Source organism: Salvelinus sp. IW2-2015, linkage group LG4q.1:29 (assembly GCF_002910315.2).
Source record: "Salvelinus sp. IW2-2015 linkage group LG4q.1:29, ASM291031v2, whole genome shotgun sequence".
Classification (NCBI taxonomy): domain Eukaryota; kingdom Metazoa; phylum Chordata; class Actinopteri; order Salmoniformes; family Salmonidae; genus Salvelinus; species Salvelinus sp. IW2-2015.
In genome coordinates this window covers 48,373,627-48,383,229 of record NC_036842.1, presented here as the reverse complement: position 1 = coordinate 48,383,229, position 9,603 = coordinate 48,373,627, and the positions used below count along the sequence as shown (strand labels likewise).

General features: G+C 42.6%; 1 protein-coding gene across 11 annotated transcripts in view; it reads right to left on the bottom strand.

The window, feature by feature from the left end:
• Positions 1-186: 186 nt before the first annotated feature.
• LOC111962063 (adaptor related protein complex 3 subunit beta 2) overlaps positions 187-9,603 on the bottom strand; it is a 97,604-nt gene continuing 88,187 nt past the window's right edge. For 5 of the 11 annotated variants that reach the window (XM_070442934.1, XM_023984848.2, XM_070442930.1 and 2 more), the window contains 6 exons: positions 5,826-6,054; positions 5,443-5,527; positions 5,014-5,111; positions 4,424-4,444; positions 2,759-2,897; positions 187-2,513 (listed from right to left, as the gene is read on the bottom strand). In XM_070442934.1, the coding sequence (XP_070299035.1) occupies positions 2,327-2,513; positions 2,759-2,897; positions 4,424-4,444; positions 5,014-5,111; positions 5,443-5,527; positions 5,826-6,054 (759 nt within the window). In that variant the 3' untranslated portion in view covers positions 187-2,326. The remainder of the gene's footprint in view (positions 2,514-2,758; positions 2,898-4,423; positions 4,445-5,013; positions 5,112-5,442; positions 5,528-5,825; positions 6,055-9,603) is intronic. The other 6 variants (XM_070442936.1, XM_070442935.1, XM_070442931.1 and 3 more) reach the window with 3 other exon arrangements.

The following is a 9,603-nucleotide window of genomic DNA, read 5'->3' as shown; positions in this document are numbered from 1 at the left end:
CATGGGCCCTAGGGTCAGTTGCTTCCAGACATGACGTCATATCATATCTAAATTGGATACATTGTACTTTACAAACAGGAAGTAGCTGAATTTGAAGACAAGTCGATAACAAATATCCACATCAAAGTGTATCAAGTTAGGTTTTCCATCTCTTCGGTCCACATACAAAAAGGCTATAGACATTGACACATTTCATCCGTTTTATTTCATTATTTTCATTTGAATAATAAATAAAGCTTAAACACCACATTATTTCATAACCACACAGAAGATATGGTAGACCATAATCATGACATCAGAAAGAGAAAGCGAGTGTGCATTAAAATAACAATACCCTTTAAAGGATTGCTCCATCCACTATTATCTTAAATTCATTGCAAAGTTTTCATTTTGAGAGAAAGGTTTAACCTTTTAAAGTTATATATAGCTTTGTATTTTAGGGGAGGAAATAATAGACCACTGCCACGTTTAACAGTACTTTTCATAAGGTATGTGGTCAATGGTATGAGTTAAGCAAATTATGTCCTCAAATTGTCTGCATACCAGTAGTAAAATGAATTTGAAATTACATGTAAATTCAACTTAAATTCTCCTTTGTTCTTTGACTGTGTCATGACTCCACAAACCAGTGAATTAAGTTCACAAGCTTGAAAGATTTACCAGTGCGATACTGAACAAATAAAACAATTCAAATTTCAAGGAGTAAAAAACTGCTGTCATTTTCCCTTTTCTTTCACTCTTCAACTTTCTATGATAACTGTTATTGATGCTTGCTGTATTGAACTCCTTTGGTGAGATGATACAATTACATGTTCCTATGGCAAAAAAATCTAAACAAATAAATAAATAACTTCACTTATGTCACGAAGGCAGCTCGCAGATATGCAGCTGGGTTATATCATATCAGGTGTCTCCCCTATACAGAGCAAGGCCCTTTACCTAGCGCCCAAAACAGCATAGCACAGTTTCCTTAGGATCGCATTTCCATTTCCGTAGGTCTCATTATGACAACATCAGTGGGTTTATAGCATGATAGAAACCACCTTTAATTATAGCATGGTTAACCTATACTGGAAATACAGTAAGTATATGCAAAAGTCAATGGAAAGGCAGAAAAACACAGACAGCTGCTGATTACAGAACAGTTTGCCTTGGGCCATGAGGATTTAATATTGTCATGTTTGGAAATCATTCATACACACAGACACAGACACACACTAACACAGACCTTCATTTTTGTATTAAATATTGCAATGCATACAATCACATTTACTGTGTATCATTTTCATCTGCAGGAGTCCCACTCAATAACATKTATTCTATGTGTATGACATTTAGCGGGCCAGGCGGTAGAGATTGAGAATAGAGAACCACACTACTCAAAGGGGGACTTCATTGAACATTCAGCAGACCAAAGTAAATTGAGGAGCGACCACTTTTTCCTTGATGATATACCCTGTTACTGTACCTAAGTAATGTTGGTAATGGTGTAATGGTACCACGCTACATTTAAAAAAGGCATGGTGTTTTCTACATAGTACATTTATGCTTGGCTGAAACAAGTATAGCAAGAGTATAGGTGAGGACTCGCAGTCTTTCGTTCAGACAACACATCATGAGCCATTCGTAGATATGGCTAAAGAGAGCATGTCAAACCTTTACAGCAGTCATGACAAATGATAAGGAGGATTTTAGGTTAGGATAAACATCCCACTGGGCACTGACCTCAGTTCAATGTCTAGTTTTGATTAAAACATTTTTGAGTTAACGTGAATTCAATGTGAAATCAACAAACAAATGTAGGTTAAAAGTTGGGTGAAAAAAATAACAAAATTCCCTTACGTTGATTACTTTTTGCAAATCCAATCAGTTTTCCATGTTGATTCAACGCCGTCACAGATTTTATTTGATCAGTGGGATGATTCTTAATGACTTATTGTCTTTACAAATCGTGTACAGTAATGCCATTCTGTAATTTGTTATGACAGTTCGTAGGAAGTGATTTTAAAAGTCAAAGTGGGGCCTATTATTTCCCCCAGATTTGCGTCTCTCGTATAAGTAAAAAATCATCATAATTTGTTTGAAACCTGCATTACATGCAGAATATCAATTGAGCGATGGATCAAACCTGTCTTCTACATATTCTTATCAGACTACCAGTATCTTAATGAAGAGAAAGAGGACCCTAAGTATGGGGGTATTTGGAATGGGAGTGGATGAATGTGTGGTTGTATGTATGCGAGTGAGCAAAGGGAGACAGAACCGAGCTGTAGGAGAGGAAGGAAATTGCTGGGGTCAAAGGTCAGGGGTCAAGAGTTAGGGGTCATCACTGGGTGAGGGCCTGAAGGATGTCCTTGACCAGCATCGTGCCAATCACCATTTTCTCACAGTTGACCGTCAGCTGGGCGGCCCCGTCCTCTTTGGTGACCACACTGACCAGTACAAGGCTGCCACTGGTCACCGTCTTCCCAGCGAACCTGTGAATCGGAAACGGGGGAGGAGGAACAGGAGGGCTAAGTTCAAAGATCAAAGAGCAGAAGTAAAGAGGAAGTTGAATAGTTGAATCAATATTTTGACACAAAACAGCAATATTCTTTCATGATTTCATAACTTCCTATTTGACACATTCCCCTACTATCTCCCCTGTCTAATAAAACATGCAACATACTAATTCAATAAATAAAAAAATCTATATCAATATGTATTCTGGCGACATCTGCCAACTTTGACAACTTTTCCAAACGCTCGCCACCCTCACCTGCACTCCTTGTCTGAGCCACAGGGCACTCGGCTGAGGTTGGCGGCAGTGGTAACCCTCTGAACGACAGCGTGCTCGCCCTGACACTTCTCCTCCAGGATCAGCTTCTCTGTGATCTCATTCATGCCCATCAACTGACCTGAGGACAGTACAAAATACCAGCGGTCAAAAGACGAGTGGTCAAGGAGTCTGCATCAGCATCTCAATTCATCTTCCCGCGATTCCTTGCATCCTATCTCCTCGGCTCCTTCCCCTCCGTATTGGAAGAGACGGTCCAAGGCCCCTCGCCTCAGACTTTCTTCTCCAATACCTTTTTAGGGATGCAAGGAAAGAGGATGTGAGGAATCTAGGAAAGATGAATTACAGGTTCCAGCTTGAGTGAGATTGAACATGTGTTTGAAGAAGGTCAATTGAATTTTTGTTTTTATGAATGCTCATTGTCACCAGACTCCTTCAAAATAGGAGACTGTCCCGTGAATACATAACATTTTAACCAAACCTCCTTGTGTAATATCTCATACTATATGGAGGCATTTGTGTCCATATACCATTTGATACTACAACAATCTAAAATCCATACAACTCTATAGGGTCTACTACCATAAAAGGGTTGGGTTTTACACAATTCTCTTAGGACTACACTAACTATATAATGCCTTAGGATTAAAAGACTAGAGATATGAGCCATTACATAAGCATGGGGCTTAATGTGAAAAACTATCTCGCAAGGCAGTGACACTTTCCTAAGAATAAGAAAGTAATCTGATATTTGCCAAAAACAGGAGTTTGAGGGGAATAACCTGCATGTGGATTACTTTATTTATCAGGTTGCAGGTCTATAACTCATATTTCTATCCTGCTTGTCTACTTGTCACAAACTAATTTTCTCATATATCACTGTCAAACTTCCTTGAACATAGAAAAGGCTCCCTGAAAGAGATTGAAATGTTCTCTCTTCGTTCTGTGATGTCTTAGTTATATATAGCTGAATTCAGCAAACTTCTGCACAAACTTCCTCCACACTAAATCTAGAATACAATGACCATTAACTTGAAATGTATTATAAAACACCATTATATGCATTAAATGGAAGCAGCATGCTATACTGTCCTCTCACCACTCAAAGTTAAGTTAGCTATACTTCTCTAAAACATCTGAATGTGGTGAATGTGGCCTACAGTATGCATTAGTTACAGCCCATGTGTCTTACAGCCCGTATAACACAATCAATGCTGTGAAAGAAGAGCGCAATGGTTTCAAATGCAGTGCCTTTTAAAAAATTAGACATCCTCTTTGCGCATTCCCGGAACTACAGTATTCCAGTGCTAAGACATTGATTTGGGATTAGTGGATCTAAGTGGAGCATTCCCCGTCATTCCCAGTGGAGCTACAGTACATGTTAGAGGCTGGGATGCAGGTTAGGTTATGTTAGGTCAGTTGTGTCTGCCATTGAAGTGAACTGGAGATACATAGTGCAAATAGTCATTGGCACCCAGGCATTAGATATCGCTGTGGGGGGTATAGGAGGGAACAGCTTGAAGCAAGGGGGGAGATGTTGAGGGGAAGGATGGGGAGGAGAGGTTGAGTCTCGTATGGGGGGTAGGTTGTTAAGGCAGGTGGCACATAGACAGCTGACGAGAACAAGTTCTATCAAAGGAAACTTACCTAGACTTTGTAATAGCGTCTCTATTGGGGCCAGTATCAAGAGGGAAGAACGGAGGATATGACACGTTTAAACACACAATATGGTTGGATTTGAGTTGAAAACCTTGCCCAGTGTTAGTGATTATGCTCCAAGGGTGACCATTGCTATTAAACCAAGTTAGAATGAATACCAAGGTTTCCTGGTGGATGTGGATTGATCAAGTCAGAGGTGATAGTGCGGTAGTAGTCACATGCCATTGTTAGGGTTAGTTTGTGTAGTGACTGGTGGAAACTGCCAGTCACTGGCATTATTGACAAAAAATAAATATACTATGATTTGCCTCAGAAATGTATTAATTCTTGAGTGTTCTTTTGGATACCAACTCAAAACAACACCCAGAGAGGCAAAGACATCTCAAAACATACTGCATCAATTCAGGGATTTTACTATTACAAAACTATAAAGTTGTATTACTCTTTGTTGACACTAGCATTGTTTCTTTAGCTCAGCCAAAATGGGGCCCATATCAAATGTGTTTGAGGTGGTTTCGTTGTCACTTTGATGTTTTTGTTCAATTGTTTGATTTCCAGGCAGTGGTTCCTGTGCTCACCTTGCTCCTTTTTGAACTCATTTTCTGTCATAAAGATTGGCATCATCAGCTCTCCAACCGGTGGCTGGATCGACACAAAGAACTTCCTGGTGTGAGTGCTGCAAAGGAACAATAAAACATGACATGATTCACTTATAGGAGAATAGAGCAATAGAACTGTGCGGTGATTAGGGTCGCAAAATTCCGGGAACTTTCCCAGGTATTCTCTGGTTTTCCAGAACTCCCAATAAGATTCCCGGAATCAGGAGGGAATAAGTAGGTAGGGAATCCTACAACTCGGAATCTTCCAACCAGGATTTCTGAAAAACCCAGGAACTTTGGGAAAGTTTCCAGAATTTTGCAACACTAGTTTGATACTTGATTGGCCATATGTAGGGTGGGGGGGTGGGGGCTCTCCCTACAGCCATCAGGGAGCAGGCTCTTTCTTACCAGAGCTGGAAGTTGGCCGCCTGTGTGGAATCACAGAAATCGATGCCCATCACCACGCTAAGAGTCTCACCCGCAGGTAACACCTCTGAAAACAACACAAGATACTAGGTAAAAGAGACAGTGCACTAACTAGCCCAAAACAATGACAAACAGCTACCAAGATAGATCACTGAATGACTGAGGTGTAATTCTAATTTAAACTGACCCCGTTGCAAAACTTAACCCAACAAAGAACCATTTCTTTCAATTAGCTTTTCCCGAAAAAGTCTTCTTCAGATAAAAAAGGGTTCCATGTAGAACCCTACRGGTCCTCAAAGGATCCTTTTAGAACCCCTTTTTCAAAACTATTAAAAGAGGAATTCTGTTGTGAAATGTTGACTGACCGATCTCAGGGAACTCTTTGATCCTCATGCCTGACTGCAACTTGGTGTCCTCCATGTGCAGGCTCTTGGCCTCGGAGGTGGCGCTGTTGGTGAACTGGATTTTGACTGCCACCATGTGTGGGTCGGGGCTGAACGGCTGGCGGCWGAAGCAGTACTCCACTGACAGGCCCTCGCCGGTGATACGGTGGAGCAGCTCATAGGTCTTCAGGTTGCCGGATGGGACGATGGTCTGTGGTACGGAAACAGGTAGGGGGTTGAGTAAAAACTGCATGTTCAGCCAACCAGGCGTACATATTGTAGCAAACACCTGGACACCTCATGATCTGTTGATGTAAGGGCTATAGTGTTGGGTTGACAGTCGCTGGACCCAGTTTAGAATCCCGGTTGGGGTTACTGTAGTAGGATGGCCCTTGTGGTATCCGTACCTACGTATGACATGCGCAGACTAGGCTAGTAAACATGCTGAAGCAAGAACCTCGTTGTTGTACCTCCTTATTTTAGATGATACTACATTGTGTCAGAAGTGGTTTTAATAATCACATAAACGTGAAGGACTTACCAAGTAAATCATACATTCAGTATCTGTATGACGTGTGAAATGCTTGATAATGTATGTGATATCAACAGAGAGGTATATTTTCTGGGTGATATAAATATTGACTGGCTTTCATCAAGCAGCCCACTCAAGAAAAAGCTTCAAACTGTAACCAGTGCCTGCAATCTGGTTCAGGTTATCAGTCAACCTACCAGGGTAGTTACAAACAGCACATGAATGAAACCATCAATATGTATTGATTACATCTTTACTAATGCTGCAGAAACTCTACTCCACATCAAGTAACTCATGCAAGCAGTAAAATTAGATTAAAAAAACAGACAAAAAAAACATCTTATGGAACAGCGGGGACTGTGAAGCAACACAAACATAGGCACAGACACATACATATACACACACACACACACGATAATATACGTACACATGGATTTTGTACTGTATATATGTGGTAGTGTTGGAGTAGGGGCCTGAGGGCATACAGTCTGTGAATGTATTGTAATGTTTTTAAAATTGTATAAACTGCCTTAATTTTGCTGGACCCCAGGAAGAGCAGCCCCAGGAAGAGTAGCCTTGGCAGCAGCTAATGGGGATCCATGATAAAAACAAATACAAATACAAAGCAAATGCATGAGGTCTCAGAGGAGGAACAGCAGCTACAGCAGGACAGCATCTTTCTGGGACAAGTAAGGAAAAAACAATGCTGGCTGGTACTCAGATATTAAACTCAATGGAGAGGTTGTGTCATTTAAACCAGACACAGGGGCAGCAGTGACAGTAATCCCCACAAGACTGTATAGTTATAGTAGAAATGGCCCTTTGCTCTCTACAAACAAAAAACTGTAAGATATTACCAGTGGTAGGGCAGTTGGTGAGTAAACTGGAGAGTAAAGACAAAAGTGCCATCCAACCTGTCTTCGTCATTCACTCTCTGGCCAGACCGTTGCTGGGGCTGCCAGAAATTGAACTGGATTACCCAAGGGAGGTTTTCCATCATCACAGACATGCCCATCCCCCAGAATGCGGCTGAAGTCATGACCTTCTTCGGCATTGCCACATATTTCGGTATGTTCCTCCCACAGTTTTCAGATACAATCAAACCCCTGAGAGACTTACTAGCCAAAGAGAATGGCTGGTCATGGGGTCACGTGCAACAGGTGGCATTTGACAAGATCAAAGGAGACCTGCTGTCACAGAGAGTGTTGGCCCAGTACCGTCCCCAAGCTATGACAAAGGTGTCAGCAGATGCATCATCCTTTGGGCTAGGGGCGGTCCTCACACAGATGCGGGACAACATGGAGTGGCGTCCAATAGCATACATCTCACAAAGCTTATCCGACACGGAGCAAAGGTATGCACAAGTGGAGAAGGAGGCGTTTGCTATCACATGGGCATGTGAAAGGCTCAGCCAATACCTTATTGGCCTGCAGTTTTCAGCAGAGACTGACCACAAACCACTGTTGGCTCTGTTAGGGACAAAAGCACTGGACGACTTGCTTCCCAGAGTTCTGCGCTTCCGCCTCAGATTGCTGAGGTTCACCTACAAGATGGTGTATGTGCCAGGGAAGGCACTGATCACAGCAGATGCACTCCCCAGGGCCCCAATTAAACGTCCATTAACAGAGGAGGAGCAATGTCTGGAGGGTGAGGTACAGGTGTACATTAATGCAGTAAGAGACAGTCTACCTGCATCTCAGACCAAACTGCAGCAGATTGCAGAGGAGCAACAGCGAGACCCCATCTGCCGACAGATAGTACAGCAGTGCAAAATGGGATGGCCCTTGCAGGAGGAACTGCCTCAGCTGCTGAAGCCCTATTGGGTGCACCAAAGTGACTTCCACTATAATGGAGACCTTCTCATGAAAGGACAACGAATAGTTATCTCAGAGACTCTACAACCGGAAATTCTAGAGAGTGCATGAGGGACACATGGGGATAACCAAATGCAGACAGAGGGCTCAACAGTCGGTGTGGTGGCTGGGTCTGAGTGAGGTGTGTGCACAATGTCAACCTTGTCATCCTGAACCAATGATGGCAACGGAGCTGCCAAAACAGCCATGGCAAAAGGTAGGGGCAGATAAGTTCTTATGGAAAAAAGACACCCATTACCACATCAGCTGGTGTTATCAATGTACTAAAGTCCATTTTTTCTGGGCAAGGGGTCGCTGAGGTCCTGGTTACAGATAACACTCCCCAGTTCTCCGCAAGCTCCTTTCCTGCTTTTGCCGTAGAATATGAACTTCACACGTGACCAGAAGCCCCTACCATGCACAGAGCAACGGTGAGGTAGAGAGAGCTGTGAAAACAGTCAAAGGACTGTTGAAAAAGGACAAGGATCCATACATGGCTCTGTTAGTTTACAGAGTTACACCACTGCATCATGGGCCGCCGCCTGCCGAGCTCCTGATGGGCAGGAGGCTGCGCTCCCTCCCTTGCCTGTCTCGACGGCTGGGCTTAAACCCCAATGGTCTAACAGGAAGGCCTTCACTAAAAGGGACAAATGGCTGAAAAAAACACAAACTGTAGACTTTAAATTGGAGACACCGTGCTACGGAGAGGCAAGAACTGACAGAACGTCAACGTGTGTGGATTACAAACTAAAAGACACCAGAAATAGTGCTGAGGAAAGCGGATGCCCCACGCTCCTATGTGGTGGACACAGGCTCCGAGGAGATACGGATTAACAAAACACACCTCAGAGCTCTTCCAGATCTACCAGGCACACAGGTTGAGGAGGCCACAGACAACGCACAAAAAAGAGGGAGAAGGAGAGAGAACGCTCACAGAGCCACAAGCTCACCCAAAAAGGGATGTGAAGCCACCAGAGTGGCTGAAAGACTATGTTGCATGAATTGAATGCATACTGTTGGGGACCATACCCAGCAAAAAGAGACAGTACCTAAGTTAATGCATAAGTGTTAAAGAGAATAATAATGGTTTCCAAATTGCATTTCAATTATGCTTCAGTGGTTATGAATGTAGAATTACTTTTCATTGGAGAGGGGAAGATGTAGTAGGATGGCCCTTGTGGGTATCTGTACCCATGTATGACATGCACAGACTAGGCTAGTAAACATGCTGAAGCTAGAACCTCATTGTTGTTCCTTCTTATTTTAGATGATACTACAGTTACCCCCTAAAATTTTACTGAAAATACTATACATCTTCAAAAATATTCAGTAAAATTGGCATTCATAAAATGTTATAAAGCTTGGAATGTATGGT